Here is a 20,477-nt window from a genome sequence, read left to right as displayed (position 1 = left end):
GAGAATAAAAGTTGCGCCTTCTTTCTTTGTGTGAACATTTGGGCGGCGTTATGCAAATCTTCCCACATCGTGACGTAGATATGTGGGGGCGTGTTAGAACGAGCCGTTTTAGGTAGGCGTGGCTGACTTATAAAGAATATAAAGAATATCTCTTTGGATTTGAGACTTTAGTCTTTGCAACTTTACAGATCTTCTTTAAGCTTGTAACGGCTCTTCTACCTGTATGTGGGTGGAGTTTGGCTGCCGGAGTGGGCGGGGCTTGGAGTCTGCCTGTGTTTCAAGCCTTTAGGAGCTTTACTGCTGATAAAGGATTCACTCAGACCACATCCATGCAAAGTGGCAGAGTAGAGCTTTTCTGCTGCTCTCTTAGCATTCATCTGAGAAAGAGAGAGCTTTGTATTATCATCACAATGAACATTTCTAGTAGAGATGCATGTCCTCTCTTTTCCTAAAAGGAACCTTTTTGAGTAAAAATAACATTTTCAAAAATAAAAAAGACCAAAATAAATTACAAATTTAAAAAATGATAAAATAAAATAAAATAAAATAAAAAAACTCACCTGTGCTACCTGTTCCAGTAACAGAGGTCTTCCTTTCACTCTTTCCTGGATTTCTCTCATCTCCTCCCAGTACTCTCTTTGTCTCTGAAGATCTTGTTTCCTGTTCCCATGTGCACATGTATACGAGTATTTATAATAATAATGATAATATATATATATATATATATATATTATGCAAGCAATCTGCATCTGAATATGAAAATATCTCCAATGTTTCAAAAACTCATGCACTAACATCAAAAACTCATCCCCACAGAACCTTTCTGTGATTTTTTTTTTCTTAGCATGAAGGATATTTTAATTATCTAAGAACCTTTTTGTTGAATGGTAAGGTTCCATGGATGTTAAAGGTTCTTCACTGAACCATCAATTCCAATAAAGAACCTGTACTTTTAAAAGTGTTGTTTGAGGTAAACGAAGAGCAGCTTATGAAAAGCTTCATTGTTTTACCTGAACTCTTTTAGTTTGGACGGGCATGTCTGGGCCAGGGTCACGTGCGGGTCGTTCGCCTGGGCTCGCTTTGTGATCACTTTTTGTAGTCTCTTCTCTCTCTGTTTTTGCTTCTCCTTCCATTTCTCCTCCTCCTCTTCTTCCCGCTTTCTCTGCTCAAGAACTTTTCTACTCGTAGGGGTAAAGAGCTGTCAGAGCTGAACTTTATGAAGGAGGGACTCCTCTAATGGGATGATGCTACGGTAAGCCAGCAGGGACAGGGTTCGGGATCAATGGACAGGTGCTGCCTTCAAGTCATGTCACAATGATCACATTTCTTAATATACACACACGTCAGTGCCACCAAAATATCATATTTCTAGTGGGAAACTCATTCATTTTTTGAGTGCCAAATTTTCAAGTTGGGTGTGTCAATTAAAGTGTAAGAGCAAATTGATGTAGGTCATACTTATGTTTTTATTGCAAATGTGCACTTTACAGTTTAGTTTGTATACATTTTGGGGATTTTTGATGAACAGCACTAAAGCTTGCTAGAAAATACTATGCATTTATCTGGATTATGAAGTGATAGGCTTTGCACGTCAAAACCCACTCCCTCTGTATTTTCCATCATATCATTTACTCTTCATGTTGGCTGAACTCAGAATAGCATACTAAACTTACCAATTAGTTATTTTGTTAAATCAAGTTTGAGCTAAACTCTGCAGGACACTGGTCCTCAAGGACCCGAACTAGACACTCCTGCCCTATAGAGAAAATGAATGGTATTTTTACTTCCGGAACCCAACTGTTGCACACTTTAGTAAGAGTAGTAAGCTACACTCTTAAAAATTAAGATTCTTTATTGCCATTGTTGGTTCGATTAAGAATCCATGGAACATTTCCATTACACAAAATGGTTCTTTAAAGTGGGGGGAAAAGTTTTATTTTTTAGATATTTAAAATGTTCATCATGCTAAGAAAAAATTGTTATTTTACCAAAAATTCTTCTATGGCATCACTGCGAAAACCCCCTTTTGGAAACTATATAAGAGTGTAGTATACTATTTTTAATTCAGCCTTTGTGTTAGAGCTAAAAACTTTACTTAACACTTCCATTTCATTTTGACTGAAATATCTTGAATTCATTTCTGAACTCGTAAGTATGAACCACCCACGAGGACTTGAAGGCAGCAAGAGGATTGAGGAGCATCGACAACATTCCCAGTGAGGTTTTCTACAGTTGATGGAGTTATTAATGGGAGACACACTGGCAGGGAAAGTCACATTCCTGCTTAGCAAAAAGCTGGAGACACAGGACTTCACTTGGAAAGTTCTAGAAGGCTGAGGGTTTAAACCAGGGCTGGGCATCACAGTTACCTCACAGCTTCTTGCCGTTTCTTGGCTGCATCTGTGATTTTAGCAGACAAGCATTCCTGGCTTCCAGACAGAGAGGAGCAAAGGGATGACGAGGGCGTTCTGGGCGAGAGAGCAGGTGGGGTCATGAACGGCCAGCGGGACGGTTTTGGGCTCTTTATCTCTGCCTCGATATCCGCCATGATGCGTTCTTTGTGCGAGGCGATATTAGCCGTGCGCAGCTGGAAGGGTTCGCACGCTGTCACGGGCCGCACTTCTTTGCACTTTGCCAGCTGCTTCCGAAACCTCCTGTAGCTGCCGTCGAAGTCTGGAACTTCGGCGTTGATTTTGGGTCTGTGTGTTTGCCCTTCGTCCTGGGCGGCTTTGTGCACCTGTTTCTCACTAAGCTGCCGCGCAAGCATGCTAGGAGGCATGGACGCGCCGTGAAGCAACTCTCTCGCCCGCATCTGCATCTTGATGGCCCTGTAGAGCTCCTCCTCCTTCTGCTGCTCGCCCGACGCGGCCTCCTTCACTGTCCGTGGCACGGGTTTGGCCTTGAAGGGGCATTTCCTTCTCTCCTCTTCCTCTCGGTCGTGTTTGAGCATTTGCTCGCGGAGCTTGGCCTCCTTCTGCTCTTTCTTCAGCCGTTCGCGCTTCAGGAAGCTGAAGGGTCTTTGCGAGGTGTGGAGATGCTGCTGCTCCAAGTCGCGATGAAGCCGCCGGCGCTCCTTGTCGCGCTCCTGCAGCTCCTCGTACAGCGGGAGGCGCACATGCGCAGGCGCCGGACTGGCGTGGAACTTCCTCTGGCACTCGGTGAGCTCCTCCACCTGGCGTCGGAGATCCACGTTCTCTTGTTCCATCTCAGAACGTGATTTTATGCCCTTCTTGCGGCGTTCTGCCTCACGAAGGGTCATCTGGAAAGGCTTGGGGACTGTTACTCTCGGATGCCAACCCTCGTCTACCATTTGCTTGTGTTTTTTTAGCCGTTGACCCTTGAGTTTGCTAGCAGCCTGGCAGTCAGTAGGCAAGCTCTGCAGTGAGGATGAAAAGGGGTGCCATTGAGGTGGAGAAAGCTTATGCACGCTGAAGTCCTGCCACATGTTCTTGATGTGCTCTTTGGGCGAGATTTGAAGGCCTTTCTCGGTGTTGCCATTGCCATTGTCAGCATTGCACTCTTCAGACAGGTCAGAAAGATCTGAAGTCCGCCGCAGCTCCAGAGCAGACCGGGCTTTTTTCAGATTGCTGGTTATCACTGGACTCCTTCCTTGTGGGGAACTATTTAACAAAAAATAACGATCTTTTCATTTCCATTTAAATTTAAGGAATGTTCTGCACTATACACTTGTTCACATGTTTGGGGTCAGTAGTATTTTTATTTAAAAAAATTAATACTTTTATTCTGCAAGGATGTATTACATTGATCAAAAGTGACAGTAAAGATATTTATAATGTTACAAATATTTCTATTTTAAACAAATGCTGTTCTTTTTGAACATTCTATTCAAAGAATCCTGAAAGAAATGTATCACAGTTTCCACAAAAAAATATGAAGTAGCACAACACTGATGATAATGATCAGAAATGTTTCTTGAGCAGCAAATCATCATATTAGAATGATTTCTGAAGGATCACATGATACCAAAAAAACTGTAGTAATGATGCTGAAAATTCAGCTTTGCCATCAAAGGAATAAATTGCATTTTGAAAGAAAACAGTTATTTTGAATTGTAATAATATTTCACAATATTACTGTTTTTACTGTACTGTTTTGATAAGAGAATAATAAGAGACATATTTCTCAAACTTTTGAACAGTAGTGCATACCTAGAAAGAAAAAAAAAATTTTGTGTTTTGAAAAAGCAATAATTTTATGTATAAACTCACAGATTGGTCCGATCACTGTTGTCCGCCGCGCTCACCCCCTTGAGGTCCAGTTTCTTGCGATACATGAGTTCGAGTTCGGCCATCGTTTGGAGATGAGCCTTCTTCAGCTGCTCTAGCTTACGGTAGTACTCTTGGTTTGAGAAGTAGAACTCCCTGAGATCGATGTGATCGCCCGTCACGCGGTAGTCTTTGATCAGCAGTGCATTGCTGTCTTTAGCAGGAGGGTCATCAGTCACCAGCTCAGATCCAGAGTCGTACTCAATCTATGAAGATACACACAATGAAAACAATGATACTTTCACTGTAATCCATATCATAGGTTAAAATACTTAATCAGTACAATTCTTTAAGATTCTGATGCTTTGATTGACCAAAAAAAACAGTGTTTATGTGGTTAAATCAAGGACTGTTGGTTAAAAGCCCAGTGTTTTGATATGTCACACTCTTTTTTGTGAAATTTCTGTCTGGAAAAGAGTTTTGTGCGGTCAGTAGTTGTGTGTGTAACACAAGATGAGTCTCTCTGTGTGTAAGCTGTTAATCTGCAGGTCTGTCAGCTTTAAGGCCAGATGGCAGATTGTGTTCTTCATTCATACCAGAGATTGTCTCAGGTTTCTTCAGTTTCACCGTACTCAACATGAAACCAACACTATATTACACACGTTTATGCAGGCAAATAAGGATACGTATTGCACGTTTTGCAAATTTATGAAAAAACTTTTTAGGGTAATTCAGCTATAGCATACCTAAGTAACTGAAAAACATAACCACAACCACAGAAGCCTATTGATTTACTTCAAGATTAGGATATAGCATGCTTATTGAACTTTTCATCATGTCAGGCCTCTTCTTCATCATTAGTGAGCTGTTTAACCACCTCTAGTGTATTACACAACTATTGTTTTCAATATTGTATTTTTTAAATCATGTTTAAGCCCAAACAACGTACATTGTCAGAAAGATATTGACTGAAAACCTCTTAATTGGGGCTTTTTTTTTCTTTGTAATACGCCTGAAGTATCTCCATATGGTATGCAAGAGTGCAAAACTATTAGTAATCGTACAAATGACTTTCTCTTGATAGTTTAATCGATAGAAAAAGCAGTTTATTAGCTTTTTGTCACCTCTTTCTCATGGTGCATGTTGTCCGTGAGCGCGGGCAGCGATCGCTCCCTCTCATACTGAGCTAACGGGACTTTAGTGTGCGGATCCACCGGCGTCTTCAGACAGGACATCACCAGGACATTAGTGTGGTGAGACTTCTTCATATCCGTCTCTCCCTCCAGACTGCTTAGATTCGACTGACTGACCGCTTTTTGACTGTAACAGGTGCGCGTCTCCTTGACGACCGCGTAGCTTCGGGAAGCCGCAGTGACGCTCAGCCGCGGGAGCGCGCACGTATAAACCCGCCACCAACGGTTTATTTCTGAAGGGTATGTTGGAGTTTTGAGTTTATTTACATAAAAAGAAGACGGTATTTTTCATGAGTACTGTGCTAATTGATGTCCAAACTAATTACATTAAAAAAAAAAATAATCTAGCTAGTTTTAAACACTTAAAATATCCGATGGCCACACCACAATATATGGACCACAAAACCAGTCATAAATGTAAAATTTTCGATATTGAGATTTATAACGTTACATCATCTGAAAACGGAATAAATAAGCTTTCCATTCATGTATGGTTTGTTAGGATAGGACAACATTTGGCTGAGATACAAGTAAAGTTATTTGAAAATCTGGACTCTTGAGTGCAAAAAAAAAAAACAAAGTCAAAATATTGAGAACATCACCGTTAAAGTTGTCCAAATTAAGTCCTTGGCAATGCATATTATTAATCAATAATTACGTTTTGATATATGTACGGTAGGAAATTTACGAAATATCTTGATGGAACATGATCTTTACTTAGGCCTAATATCCTAATGATTTTTGGCATAAATGAAAATTCGATATTTTTATGACTGGTTTTGTGGTCCAGGGTCACATATGTTAATTCAGGCCTGTTCTACCTCAAAGGTCTTGACTTGACAACTCTATCTGTATTCAACAAAATCAGCAGATAATGTCAATTCTGACCATAGTAATAAATTAATTAATTAATAATAAAGTAACAAATAAAAAATGTTCAATAACCAAAACATAATTAGATATGCCCTGAAACATTTGCATGGCATTTTGTTTCCCATGATTTCCCCTCCATTATTATTATTATTATTAATTATATGTCTATTTAAATTTGAAGCCAATAAATCAGATGGTACTTTCCAAGACTAGTGTACAAACTGATTTCCAATTACAGTACAATAAATACATGTTTAACCCTTGTGCGACCTTTTTGGACATTTTGTCCTTTTCGTTTTTTTTTTTTTGATCATTTTGCCTGTGTTATTGCCAGCTGCATAAATTTAGGCACAGGTGTGTATTTTTATTGGAATTTTACTATTTCACTTTCATTTGCTTTAATAAATCAAATGAGTTTTGCACTAGGTACACAAAATTGTTCCTCTCAGGACCTTAAGGACAAAAATGTCCCCATTGAAACTCATTAAAACGGCTATTTTTAATCACAGTGCCATTTAACTGTAAAATGATGCAATTTTTGTTAATAGGCTTGCATTCTGTTGGCAAGGCTTCAAAATTTTATTTTTAAAAAATGTTTACCAGATGGTGCCATTTTTTTCAGGTTTGGCCTATAAAGCAATACTCTCTTTATTCCTGTTTTCTGCTTCTGCATATTAGGCTATAGAGCCAACTGGATAAAGCTATTTTTAATCACAGTGCCATTTAACTGTAAAATGATGCAATTTTTGTTAATAGGCTTTCATTCTGTTGGCAAGGCTTCAAAATTTTATTTTTAAAAAATTTTTACCAGATGGTGCCATTTTTTTCAGGTTTGGCCTATAAAGCAATACTCTCTTTATTCCTGTTTTCTGCTTCTGCATATTAGGCTATAGAGCCAACTGGATAAATAATGCAGCTATAATTGTGTGGGTGTGCTGGTATGGATGTCAGAGATTGGTTTGTATGCGTCATAAAAAAAAAATGTGTGTGTTCTTGTAATATTTGAGAGAAAAACTCTACTGCAAATCACAAATCCTACCACTGTGTGCACCAGCAGAGTTTATATTTTATATAAAATATCGTTCATAAATCATTTTCATAAGCTTAAACCTCTATAACTTTTTATAGACAATAATCTGCCATGGGTCTTCTTTAAAATGAGACCAAATTTAACTCTGTGCTCCCAAGCTTCAAAGTTTTATGAGTTTTTTGACACAGACATTTTTGTCCACTATGGACCAATGTGTAACTTTTTTTTAATTGATGCAAAAGGGTTTTTAAAAAAGAATCTAGCTGGTTTCAAATGCATATCACACCCAAATATGACACCCAAATATGATAATTTTCAAATTTAACTCTGTGCTCCCAAGCTTCAAAGTTTTATGAGTTTTTTGACACGGACATTTTTGTCCACTATGGACCAATGTGTAACTTTTTTTTAATTGACGCAAAAGGGTTTTAAAAAAAGAATCTAGCTGGTTTCAAATGCATATCACACCCAAATATGATAATTTTGGTAAGTTCCACTTCCAATTATCTTAAATATCTGTATGCAACAAAATCATAAGATAGAACTGAATTGGATCATCTTGGTTGTGGAAAATAACAATAAAAAAAAAAAGGAAATTATATTTACAGAGCATAATTTTATCAGTGTTAACACAAATTGTAGCACTGTATTAACTGCATTCGTCAACCCTGATACAGTAGTAAGTTATTAAAAAAACAAAAAAATTCTTCTTTGATCTATTTGGGAAACAAGTTTATTGCTTTAGGCAAATTTAGGCAAAAACTGTGATCCTGTTTTCCATTCTGGTGTATTATTTTATATCTTTACACATAAAAATGCAAAACTGGGTTTTAACTCGCAAGGTTGTTGATTACAAGTGCGAATCGTCAGATCTTGATTTCAGACTTTCTCAGGCCTTAGAGCAGAGTCCTGTCTCTGATCAGGTAAGACGATTAGCTAACAAGATTAAACTTACTGACATGCAGTAATACACTGACCACGACAACCACCATGTAAATAAATTACTACATGGACCACGTATATATAAAAACCAAATAACAAGAAAAAGTCAAGTTACTGTGTCAAAAAAACGTTTTATTAAATTATTCCAGGTAACAGCAACAGACAGCGACAGATCAGTTGGTCTTATCGGGGTGCTAGCGTGGGGCTGGTTCTTCCTTCACTAATCACATTCACTTTATCGCGTGTTCACCTGCAGAAGAGACGAATCATTAATGCTTGTGCATTTACAGTCAACATCAGTACTAATTTTAGGGTCCTTTAAATACTCAAATACTCATTAGACTTTGCAAATCACTCACGAGATCATCAATCTTGAGGACGCTGCGGACCGTTTCCGTGGCGAGGGTGAGTGCGCTGATGGAAACCAGCAAAGGCTGAACTACCAGCTCCTCCAGGATATTAGAGATCCCACCCTGAGAGACCAAAAGACGCGTTAAATGCTCATTTTTGGAGGGGTTTGTCAGTATGCAGCACTATTGAGAACTAATGGTTGAAAGTCACACCTTGCGGACGTTAATCCCGGCCGTTTTCTCTCCCTGTGCATGTCTGTTGCGCAGCTCCGTGACTGTAGAGATGGGATTAAGACCAGCGTTCTCTGCCAGAGTTGAGGGAATGATCTCCAGGGCATCGGCGTACGCACGCACACAGTACGCCTCCATGCCGGCCAGACTGCGGGCATATTCTGCCAACCTCAGCGCCAGCTCAATCTCTGGTGCTCCGCCGCCAGCGATCAGAGCCCTGCAGACGCACAGGAAGAGGACGAGTTAGCAAACAGCTTCTTCTGACTCCAAGACCTGAAAGGCTTCACCCAAAAACAAACGCTGAAAATGCCTATCCAAGCTGTAGATGAGTTTGTTTTTTCATCAGAACAGATTTGGAGAAATGTAGCATTACATCTCTTGCTCACCAATGGATGCTCTGCAGTGAATGGGTGCCGTCAAAATGAGAGTCCAAACAGCTGATAAAAACATCACAATAATCCACAAGCAATCCACACCACTCCAGTCCATTCGTTAATGACTTGAATTGAAAAGCTGCGTGTTTAAGAAACAAAACTATAATTGAGGAGTTTTAAATTCAAACCATTTCTTCTGGCCAAAATACCAGTTCATAATTACTAATGTAGCTTCCTCCAGTGAAAAAGTCAATCACTGTTGTCCTCTCACATCAAAATAAACCCACATATTTGTTTAGAACGGTGCTTGACCTGTGCATATTTCTCTCCTGATTCAGACCACTGGAGAAAGCATTATGGATAGAGGACTTCTATTTTAGCTGGAAACATCAGTTTAAAGTGGATTTGTTTCTTGCAAACACACAGATTTTTGCTTCACAAGACATGAATTGATGGACTGGAGTGGTGTGGGTTACTTGTGTATTATTGTGGTGTTTTCTGACGGCACCCACTCACTGCAGAGGATCCATTGGTGAGCAAGTGATGGAATGCTACATTTCTGCAAATATGTTCACATAACACTCATCTATATATTGGATGCCCTGAGGTGCAGTGGTGGAAAGAGTACTGAAAAAATATACTCAAGTAAAAGTACCATTACCTTCCAAAAAATGTAGTGTGAGTAGAGTAAAAGTACTTGTCCAAAAAACTACTTGAGTAAGAGTAAAAGAGTAGCCTATTTAAAAGTACTCATGAGTATTGAGTAGCGAGTACTGAGCTGTGGATTCTACCCCCTCATAATAAACGCTGTACACCGCAATTTATCCATTTTAAAAACGTTGTACATTCTGTAATTCACATTATCTTGTTTGTCATAAAGAATGAAGAGTATCTATCATCCAGCAGTTTTAATTTTGACTGCAAACTCTTTCAAATACATCAAAACAGCACGGAAATGGTATTCAGTTGAAGAAAAGATGAAAGTTATTCTCAATACAATCATCCCCATTTAAATCATAAAGTTTGAAAAAATAGATTTAAAATCATGTGTAAGGCCACTGAGACAGCACGCTGCTGTTGCACATAAAATATTAATGTTTAGAACAGGGCAAATACAAACACCATTAGAAACTCATAGGTCAGCATCACACACCATGATATGGGTTAAAATGAGAGCCCATTTCTCTCCAAAACGGTGCCAGTTTACGCAACCACGTCTCTTTGCTGAGCCGCGCGTTTATGCGCGAGTGCACTTGCTAAATGAAGGCGGATAGTATAAAATGGATTTTAAAAAAAAAGTTTTCACAGCGTGCATCACGCACTCAAACTCATCAAAAGTCAACAAGTAGCAACGACTTATCCAAGTGACCGCTGCAGAACGCACGCGAGAGAGACGAGGCAGCGCAGATCGCGCGTCTCATAAGTGAGTGGGAATTTACAGAACGTGGCACTTGCGGGAGTTAACACTGTATGCAATACCCGCAACCTCACACCAAATTTCAGGCCGTGTAGATAGGCAAGCATATATACAAATCATTTAGTAAGCAGAAATCCAAAATTTACCTTAACATAAATTAAAATAAGCATGTAACGACCACAAACGGAGGAAAATAGCGGAGTAAAAGTACCGATACATCACTTAAAATGTACTCAAGTAAAAGTACACAATTTTTAAACTACTCAAAAAAGTACAATTACTGATAAAAAAAAACTACTTAATTACTGTAACGTGAGTATTTGTAATTCGTTACTTCACAGCCCTGCCTGAGGGTGAGTAAACTTTCAGGAAAATTTTATTTTTGGGTGAATTATTTTTTTAATGGAGCAGTTACCAAATCATGCCAAAGCTGGAAATAGTCAAATATCAGCCAATTTATTCAGCTTATGATTAATAATTATTATTTTCGGTTGAGAAATCCATAAAATCACTGGAGTCTCTTGAGAACTTTGTTACCTCTTCTTGACCATACAGCGGATGACGCAGAGGGCGTCGTGGATGGATCGCTCTGCCTCCTCAATCACCAGTTTGTTGGAACCACGGACGACAATACTGACCATCTTTCCTGGATTTACACATCCTGTGATCTACAAACACCAATCAAACACTGCTGTCATTATCCAGCACAGACAGAATAAAACCACATGCATCTCTGCATCTGGAGTATCTGTTTATAAATAAATGCTTAAGCAAATAATGTCCTGTATGCATGAGAAAAACAAAACATGTTCAGCTGAATATGCATGCAGGTTATAAAATGTAGGTTACCTTCACTAGTTTGCCAGATCCGTCCAGGTTAACCTCTTCTGCTAGCTCTGCAGTTCCCAGCATCTCTGGAGTGAACTGGTCAATATGAGCTATAGGTTTGGTGCCAAGAGTCTGATGGGACAGAAGACAAAAACTTGTATTAAAGAATGTGTAAAAAAACATTTAATAGTTTCATGACAGTGCTGGATCTGCTGGGCATACCTTGCAGATGAATTCAATGTCCTCCCTCTCAATGTCTTTAATCACCATGATCTTCATCTTATTCAGGAAGTGAAGGGCCAGATCACTCAGCGCATCTCTGAAAGAGCAATCACAAACACCATGAGAACCTTTGACAGTCAATATGTTATATGACAATAGTTATACAGTTTAACTAGCTTTTATTTAACATTTTTAAATTAGTGACTGTGTGATGGCGCTTTGTGGTGATTTTGTACCTCAGGATGGATTTCTGGATGAGCAGCACAGTGCAGCCGGCTTTCTTAATCTGTTTGACCAGATTAAGGATGTAAGCTCTCTCCTCACGGAGCACACGGTCCATCTGAGCGTAGTCCGACACCACAATCTGATTGTCCATCTGTCCCGAAAGAAGCATCACACAACGACTTGAATCTTGAACACCAATGGCTGCTTTTATATATCAGTTTGAAGCATGATCACATACATCAGTTTTAGGAGGGGACAGGCAGAACTGGATGAGGCCGATTTTGGCCTTCTCCACACGGGACACTCCAGTGTTCACCACCCTCTGAGTCAACACCAGACCATCCACCAGCTCACAGTCATCAATGGTCCCTCTGCAAACACAAACACAGCAATGCATTTGCTTTGCAAAGAGAAACTACTCATTTCTGCGGCCTAATAACTGACTGAGCAATATTTAAATACTATCCTGCATCTCACCCGAGTTTCTTGACGATGTGGATATCGTGGAGATCTACGCTGGTGGCGGTGGCGGGGTCGATGACCTTCATGACTGCGTCGACGCTCATGGGTGCGAGCAGGCTGGAGTATTGGGACACCACCTTAGAGCAGAGCGAGGTGGTGGCACTGTTCAGAAGAGTCTCTCTGTCGCTGAGCTGCACCGGCTGACTGATGGACGTCAGGATCTCCACACCTTTATCTACGGCTTTCTGGAAGGACTCGGAAATGATGGTCGGGTGGAGTCCTGGCAGGAAAAACAGAGCGGAAAGATCATGCTGAATTTGTTGTCATAAATAAACACCACTATGACATGAAGAATTATAAAAAAAAAAAAGGTGTCCCAACCCTAAATGTTTGATTTGATTTTTATTTTTTTTTAAGTTTAAGTTTATTGCCACATCAGCTTCACAGGCTATTTCATGGCAAACAAAGATTATACATGAGAAAAACAATACAGTAGTACACAATACAAAATACAAAAATTAAATAAAGCAATTATAAAATAAAGTTTTGTACATAAAATTCTATAAAAGATTTTTTAAATTTACTTTTGAAAGAAGTAGTCTTATAAAACAAGTTCCTAAGAGTTTCCCTAAATGGTTGAAAATGGCTGTGAAAGATCTGTTCACTGTGTCAAAGGATTCAACTGCAGAATATGCTTTCAATCATTACAATTTAAAGGGATAGTTCACCCATAATTCTGTCATGATTTACTCTCCCTCAAGTTGTTTCAAACCTGTATAAGTTTCTTTCTTCTGCTTAACACAAAAAAGAATAATTTCAAGAATGTTGGGGACCAAACAGTTGACGGTAGCCATTGACTTCTATAGTACGGAGTAAAAAAAACACTATGGAAGTCAATGGCTACCGTCAACTGTTCGATTACCAACATTCTCCAAATGGTCTACTTTTGTGTTCACCAGAAGAAAGAAAATCTTAAATGTTTGAAACAAGTGGAAGGTGAGTAATTGATGACAGAATTTTCATTTTTGGGTCATAACTAACATGATGCATGTTGTATAAAGATTTAATGCAACTAAAGCTTACCTTTCTGTAGCAGTTTAGCGCAGGCATCAAGAAGAGCTATATATACACACACACACATACACTTAATCTATTTAAATATGAAATATATTATATATAAATGTTTTTAAACATGAAACATTTCACATATATAATAATTTATAAAGTAATTTAATTTCTGATCTTAAGACACTCAAATAAAAAAAATACAGAAATTAATATTAACTATTGAGGACATGTTAAACATGTAATGCCTTAAAAAAAAGGATGTACATTTGTTTGAGAATCACACTTTCTAGAAACAATAAAGACTTTCTATGGTTAAGAATGAAACTTGTGTGATGGTCTTTAATTATTTTTACTAAAATATTTTTTAATACCTTGCTTTTTTGTGTTCATGACTGTGTATGTCATTTGTTGTCATTAAGAAGACCGCGCCTTATAAGGACGCGAGTGAGTGTGCATTGGGATTATGAGGAACATAACTTCATAATCATATTCCTCATCTAACGCTTTTAAACACTGCCATATTTGCAGAAATGAAACAAATGTATGCAGACACCGTCATGTTTATAACGGTACAGGACTTCTATTATTGACTCATGCTTCCACTAATGTCATGGGCTGCAGCAGTACACTAAAACAAACCCCTGTGAATGTTTCTCACAGCTTTAATCTGAGTATCAGACACTTTCTCTCACCTTTCCCGGCGCTGATGTTGCTGAAGCGGATCTGGGCGGGTTTGTCCCGGTCCACATACGCGCCTCCTTTGTTTTTAGACACGTTTGCAGCCGCTACGGCTTCAGGCATGATGGCTAATATTTATGTTGTTTCGTTCCTCAGAAATCACAGGCGGAGATGGACGCTATCCGGTCTCTCTAGGCGGTTTGTGCGGTTCGGATGGGTTCAGATAACGCTCGGTTCGGATATCCCAAGCACAACCTTCCAGATCCACCGGCCGCGACGGGAACAGAGAAAGGACCCCAGTGAGGATGACGTTTAGGGGTGTCTTAATACATTCCCAGCGTAAATGCAGTTTCAGTGTAAGGAAATATTTTATAGTGGGTCAAGAACGCCCCTTTATGTCAAGAGTATGTTGTGTTAGATTATTTATAATATATAACTCAGGCAGGTTCTGTGCTTTAGTATAAAATTAGTTAAATATAAAGTTTGTTGTAGAGTGAGACAGTGAGCTGTGTTCATAAACACATGTGACAGGCGCATGGAAGCAGCCGCCTCTCTGTCTCTGACTGAAGAACTGAAGCGATCCAGTGAAGGTAAGCTGGACGATGAGCATGTTTACAAGAGCGCTCGTTCAATAACACATCTGCCATTTGTGTTTCTCATTTTTGATGATGTGTTATTATAGACATTGTTTCATAGAAATCCAAAATATGTTGTCCTTCTCTTATATCATGATGATGCTATTTTGATCCGTCTCCATCTCTGTATTAGCGAATCTGCACAATATAATTAAAGCATCATAGATGTGAATTCACGGAAATACTAGACAATAGTTTGCTTTAATGAAAATAAAAATTATAATAAAGAACATAAATGGCATGTAGTTGAGCAAAGTGTTAGACAGACGGTCACTCATTACAAATAAAAAAACTACTTATGCCCATTTAGAGTTCTTGAGATTTAAACGATATGCATTGTTTTCCTACATTTTTGGATTGCATTTAGAGTGTTTTTCAAAATTAATGATGATAATAATAATAATAATAATAAAACACATTCTGTTTTATTTTCCTAATGTATATTAAATGTTATGGCATTTTATAGCATTTAATAGTATACTAAAGTTATGCAATTAATGTTTACCTACTCAGTTTTTTTTTAAAATGTGATTCTCATTAAAATGTTGTTTGTAATTAACATCAGAATCATTTTAATAATATATATGTAAATGCATGGAAATACAAAATAACTTTTTATGGATTGCAAAAGTATTAGATTTTAGTTGCTATAATGCATTATTTAAAAAAAAAAAAGTCTTCAGTTTAGCATCCTATATGAACTATTCATAGAATAAATCAATACATCAATAAATATTGTGACATTTATTTAGGACAAATTGCATTAAAAAAAAAGTTGATTGTATTTATAACAGAATAATCTCAGTATAAATATACACATACATAAACGTAACTAACAAACTAACATATCTTTATTAAAAATAAAAATAAATAAATAAAGTCTTTATTTTTTAGATTTTAATTGGCATAATGTATTATTAAAAAGTATGAGATTGTGTCTTCGGTTTTGCATCCTATGAACTAATCCAAAATTTGTGTCATCATATCTTTAAATGTGGTGACATTTATTTAGGACAAAATTGCATAACGTTTAATGCTATATTTTGCCTTCGTTCTCTTTTTTTCTCGGCAGTATGCTGTCCCTCAAAGAGAAGGACCGGCCCATCGTCAGAAAGCTGTTGTGCGCCGGCTGCTGTGCGAGATGCGTTCTGCGCTTCTGCTGTGTGGGAACCAGCTCCGCTTACAGACGATCCTACCAGGTCTCTCACGACCAGCCGTCTCCTGAAAATCACCAGGTTTTGTTTGATATAGCTGCATCGTTGTGTGTGTATATGTCAGTAATGAACATTCCCGTTTGTAGGACTTACGCAAGGAGCTTCTGGCCTTCATCAGTGAGGAAAACAGCCCTCAGTCCCATGATGCCTCTGGTGAGGAGAAAACCGTCGCCCCGCCGAATAAACGCGTGAGAATAGATGAGGATCCTGTCACACCAGCGCAGACGGACTCAGACATTTGTCCCGTCTGCTTAGGAGTCCTGCAGGACTTCTGTGATCCCACCTTCGCCAAACAGGTATGTTTTCTTTTTTTTTCTTTTTATTAGGCTGATCTGCATTCTGCTGCTGTGTGAACATCGTTTACGAATTATTTTTTTACCCGCAGGTGTCAGATGCGGTGAAAAAACAACAGTACGAGTTTGACAGTCTGGTGCTGACCGTTTCTCTTCCCGCTCAGATGTCCGTCAGAGAGGTGAGTCCTGCCGCCAGTTTGCTGAATGATATCCAATACTTGTTTTTTACTCATTTTGAGGTGTTGGTTCCAAAAATAGTGCCTGTTTTGCTGAAGCACATCACACTTCTACACAAAATATAATGGATTTTATTCGGACGGACGGACAGAAGATTTGGTTTTCAAGCTAAAGTAAAGTAAAAGACCGCTTAAACCAGAGAAGGTGAACAGGTTGGTATTCTTGTGGGAAAAGACATGCAAGCACTGTCACCAACAGCCAGTTTGGTTTTACTTTTCTTTTTGTTTTCATTTTGAAAAGCTTGCTATCTTTGCTGTTTACCTCACGTTATGCTATTGAACCTTTCTTCAAATTTTTTTTTACAGTTATTTGATTCCTGAGTGTTTGCTAAACGTTCTGTAATTTATTAGTCGGTATATAATACAGCATGTGGTGTATGCCATGCCTCATCTTATTCGTTTTTGTTAAACGTTTTGTAAGCTAGTTTGTCATTGTAGCCTACTTGTTGCTGTGCTTTTTAATTAAGAATAACAATAAATCAATTTTTTGTTTTAGTCTTAAAAAGTGAAAGGTGTATAGATGTAAGCAAAATAGACAATTATCTTTTATTGTAAAACGTGACAACAAGATCGCAAATTCGAAAGTGAAAGTGCACGAAGCCCGGCTTATAACATAGCAAAAGAGGAACTCCCGTTCACAAAATTCAAATCATAATAGGCCTACTACTGATGAAAAAGAGCAGGTTGAATGTTAACCACTTTTGTTACCATATATCTATAAACTATGATAAAAGTTCATCAGCATGCATCCCATGCTGTAGCAAAAAAATAAAATTTGCAACCAAATTATGTGCTCCTGCGACCAACTGAACAAAGTTAGTCGTAAAAGAGCGACCAATGGAAAGAATGAGTCTAGAGCCCTGAATATGTATAAATATGTAATTAATATCACTTGTATTGTATATATGTATATGTGTGTGTGTGTGTGTATATATATATATATATATGTAATGTAATGTAGAAATAATGTATTTAATTTTAATTAAATTTTAAATGTATGTATGTGCATATATGTGTGTGTGAGAGATAAATACATTCATATATATGTATATGTAAAATAAATTAATTCATGTATACATTTTAGAATTGACAAAAATATTTTTCATTTTGTGAAAAATTTTAAATGTGATAGAATTATTGATATTTTTGTACTCAGAATCATCAAATAAGGTAATATTAGGCTTTTTTTCAAGATGCATGGCTCTGTTATTATTTTATGATTGAAAAGGTGTTTCTCTGTACATATCCACAGCATTCCTGCTGGTTGCATGTCAAAAAAGAAGTCAGGTACGTAAGCGGCACACATTTCCCATCATCCCTTGCAGTGGCAGCATCCGTATGAAGTCCCATAATGCCGTGTTTCCAGGGAGAAGAGCATGTGTTTGGGTAAAGAGGATGTCATCCAGGTGAAAGACGCATTCAAGTGGGCCGTACAGGGAAAGATCGGACAGGAACTGGGAGCTGCTGTCGTGGCAAATGTGAGTGCTTCTTCTTGACTGACTTTCTGAATAATTCTCTGTTATTTAATCTCTTGGTTCTGTGATCCACAGAGTCCGTGTGAAGTGAGCGTCGGCTTTATACATCCGGAAACAGAGGAGGACTGTCATTTCTTGTACGTGGGTCAATGACAGGAAGTGTTTGTGTAATCCTTCTTCTTATGTTACACTGTAACTTTTGTGGCAGGTTTGAATGGTTGAGCAGACGATACTAAAACTTTTGCTAAAAAATTGAAAATGGAATTAATTTTGGTGAAATTTTGAAAATGGAACGTTTAAGTCGATTTGAATTCAAATGTCTGCTAAATGCGTAAATGTAAATTTACTTGCCTTGCCATTATGTAGAATGAGTCCAAATGATGTAATTTCCTGGTTAACACGGATGTGTCTTTCTTTCTTTGAACAGAGCAAATACCTGTCCAGGCTGTTTCAAACCCACCAAAAACAAAGCGGTATGCTTTCCCATGTCGTGTTTCCAGTCTTTAAAATCAAAAGTGATTGTTTTGAATATGAAAGCAGTGTAGCTGTGTTCCTCTTTGTCTCTCAGTCCATCTTCACCAGGATGGCGGTGGTTAAAGCTCTGGAGAAGATCTCTGAAGAGAAGTTTAGCAGGTGAGTGTTTTCAGTTTCCTGCTCACATGAGACATGAGTTTTTGGCCGTTCACTTTCAATGTGATTTATTGTGTGCAGGCATTACCCATGTCCACCAAAGAAAGCAAACACTAGATGTACAGCACTGGACACCACATGTCTCCACACATCCATTTTCATAGCAGGTATGGCCAAAAAAGTTACTATATATATATTGTCAATGTTGGGAAGGTTACTTTGGAAATGTAATAGGTTACAGATTACAAGTTACCCTAATCTAAAATGTAATAAGTAGTGTAGCTATTTCAGTTACTTTATTAATGTAACTGATTACATTTGATTACTTTTTGATTACTTTTCTAAATTCTAATGAATGTTTTTAACTGTTAATCATTTTGAAACATTTGAAGCAGGCAGGTTTTACCTTATGTAGTATTCAACACTGATTACTGTCAGACTTTCGCAATCCATCACTTGAGTTAAGATTTTAATCATTTAATTTTAAAGCACAGCCACCACAAAATCGGACTTTAGCACCTCTTTTACTTTGAGATCATTCTGAGGTTAAATACAGATTTAAAAACATAAGATATAGTTTAATAGCTATGATACTGTTTTTGAAATCAAATCTTTGCGTAGCTACGACAGGAAACACTGCCATCTAACAATGCCTCGGAAAAAAACAGCTAATCTTAAAAAATAAAACACATACATAAACCCAAATAGGAAATAAAACAGTTATTGACTAAACATGTGTCCTATTCTGTGTCCTAAACTCCTGAAACATTGGTGTCTCATGTTTTAGAGCAGTCAATGCAATTTATGAAAGCAATCAATTAAATCTGTATGTGTGTGAATTGAAAACAAATTCAGATGTAACCTCCTTTGTAATCGTTAACATTTTCAACACTGATTACTGTCAGACTTTCGCAATCCATCACTTGAGTTAAGATTTTAATCATTTAATTTTAAAGCACAGCCACCACAAAATCGGACTTTAGCACCTCTTTTACTTTGAGATCATTCTGAGGTTAAATACAGATTTAAAAACATAAGATATCGTTTAATAGCTATGATACTGTTTTTGAAATCAAATCTTTGCATAGCTACGACAGGAAACACTGCCATCTAACAATGCCTCGGAAAAAAACAGCTAATCTTAAAAAATAAAACACATACATAAACCCAAATAGGAAATAAAACAGTTATTGACTAAACATGTGTCCTATTCTGTGTCCTAAACTCCTGAAACATTGGTGTCTCATGTTTTAGAGCAGTCAATGCAATTTATGAAAGCAATCAATTAAATCTGTATGTGTGTGAATTGAAAACAAATTCAGATGTAACCTCCTTTGTAATCGTTAACATTTTCATAACTGTAATTTACACATTTTTTCTCAGTAACTGTGACTGATTAGTTACATTTATTTAGTAATTAAATTATGTAATTTAGCTACATGTAACTAGTTACTTCCCAACACTGTATATTGTGAAATATTATTGCAATTTAAAACCGCTGTTTTCTATGTGAATATGTTGTAAAATGTAATTTATTCCTGTGATCAAAGCTGAATTTTCAGCATCATTATTCCAGTCTTCAGTGTCACGTGATCCTTCAGAAATCACTCTAATATGCTGATTTGCTGCTCAGGAAACATTATTATCAATGTTGAAAACAGTTGTGCTGCTTCACATTTTTGTGGAAACCATAATCCATTTTTTTTTTCAGGATTCTTTGATGAATAGAAAGTTCAAAAGAACAGCATTTATTTAAAAATATAGGTCTTTTGAAACATTATAAATGTCTTTTCTGTCACTTAAGATTAATTTAATGCATCCTTGCTGAATAAAAGTATTAATTTCTTTAAAAACATCTTACTGACCCCAAACTGA

At 37.6% G+C, this 20,477-nt stretch overlaps 3 protein-coding genes across 3 annotated transcripts in view; 1 reads left to right on the top strand and 2 right to left on the bottom strand.

Annotated features, from left to right (window-relative positions):
- fam161a (FAM161 centrosomal protein A) overlaps positions 1 to 5,577 on the bottom strand; it is an 8,717-nt gene extending 3,140 nt beyond the window's left edge. The window contains exons 1-6 of the mRNA XM_016540397.1: positions 5,351 to 5,577; positions 4,230 to 4,492; positions 2,370 to 3,620; positions 1,011 to 1,178; positions 561 to 660; positions 220 to 377 (exon numbers count right to left, since the gene is read on the bottom strand). Coding sequence (XP_016395883.1) covers positions 220 to 377; positions 561 to 660; positions 1,011 to 1,178; positions 2,370 to 3,620; positions 4,230 to 4,492; positions 5,351 to 5,494 — 2,084 coding nt within the window. The 5' untranslated portion in view covers positions 5,495 to 5,577. The remainder of the gene's footprint in view (positions 1 to 219; positions 378 to 560; positions 661 to 1,010; positions 1,179 to 2,369; positions 3,621 to 4,229; positions 4,493 to 5,350) is intronic.
- Positions 5,578 to 8,375: 2,798 nt separating this feature from the next.
- On the bottom strand, positions 8,376 to 14,242 carry LOC107729944 (T-complex protein 1 subunit delta-like). The gene is made up of 11 exons (XM_016540685.1): positions 14,134 to 14,242; positions 13,457 to 13,492; positions 12,389 to 12,653; positions 12,150 to 12,282; positions 11,923 to 12,062; positions 11,687 to 11,783; positions 11,486 to 11,596; positions 11,174 to 11,304; positions 8,828 to 9,062; positions 8,624 to 8,737; positions 8,376 to 8,514 (listed from the first exon to the last, which is right to left on the bottom strand). Exons 1-11 carry the CDS (start codon positions 14,240 to 14,242, stop codon positions 8,500 to 8,502), a joined length of 1,386 nt encoding a protein of 461 aa, XP_016396171.1. The 3' UTR covers positions 8,376 to 8,499.
- A 392-nt stretch (positions 14,243 to 14,634) lies between these two features.
- The window catches only part of LOC107729710 (putative tRNA pseudouridine synthase Pus10), a 13,079-nt gene continuing 7,236 nt past the window's right edge, over positions 14,635 to 20,477 (top strand). The window contains 10 exon segments of the mRNA XM_016540387.1: positions 14,635 to 14,709; positions 15,827 to 15,953; positions 16,055 to 16,264; positions 16,354 to 16,440; positions 17,750 to 17,784; positions 17,864 to 17,975; positions 18,048 to 18,109; positions 18,400 to 18,445; positions 18,541 to 18,605; positions 18,684 to 18,769. Coding sequence (XP_016395873.1) covers positions 15,828 to 15,953; positions 16,055 to 16,264; positions 16,354 to 16,440; positions 17,750 to 17,784; positions 17,864 to 17,975; positions 18,048 to 18,109; positions 18,400 to 18,445; positions 18,541 to 18,605; positions 18,684 to 18,769 — 829 coding nt within the window. The 5' untranslated portion in view covers positions 14,635 to 14,709; position 15,827.

This window comes from Sinocyclocheilus rhinocerous, unplaced genomic scaffold (genome assembly GCF_001515625.1).
Source record: "Sinocyclocheilus rhinocerous isolate Xijiao unplaced genomic scaffold, SAMN03320098_v1.1 scaffold313, whole genome shotgun sequence".
NCBI lineage: Eukaryota > Metazoa > Chordata > Actinopteri > Cypriniformes > Cyprinidae > Sinocyclocheilus > Sinocyclocheilus rhinocerous.
This window is presented reverse-complemented; position numbering and strand designations above follow the sequence as displayed.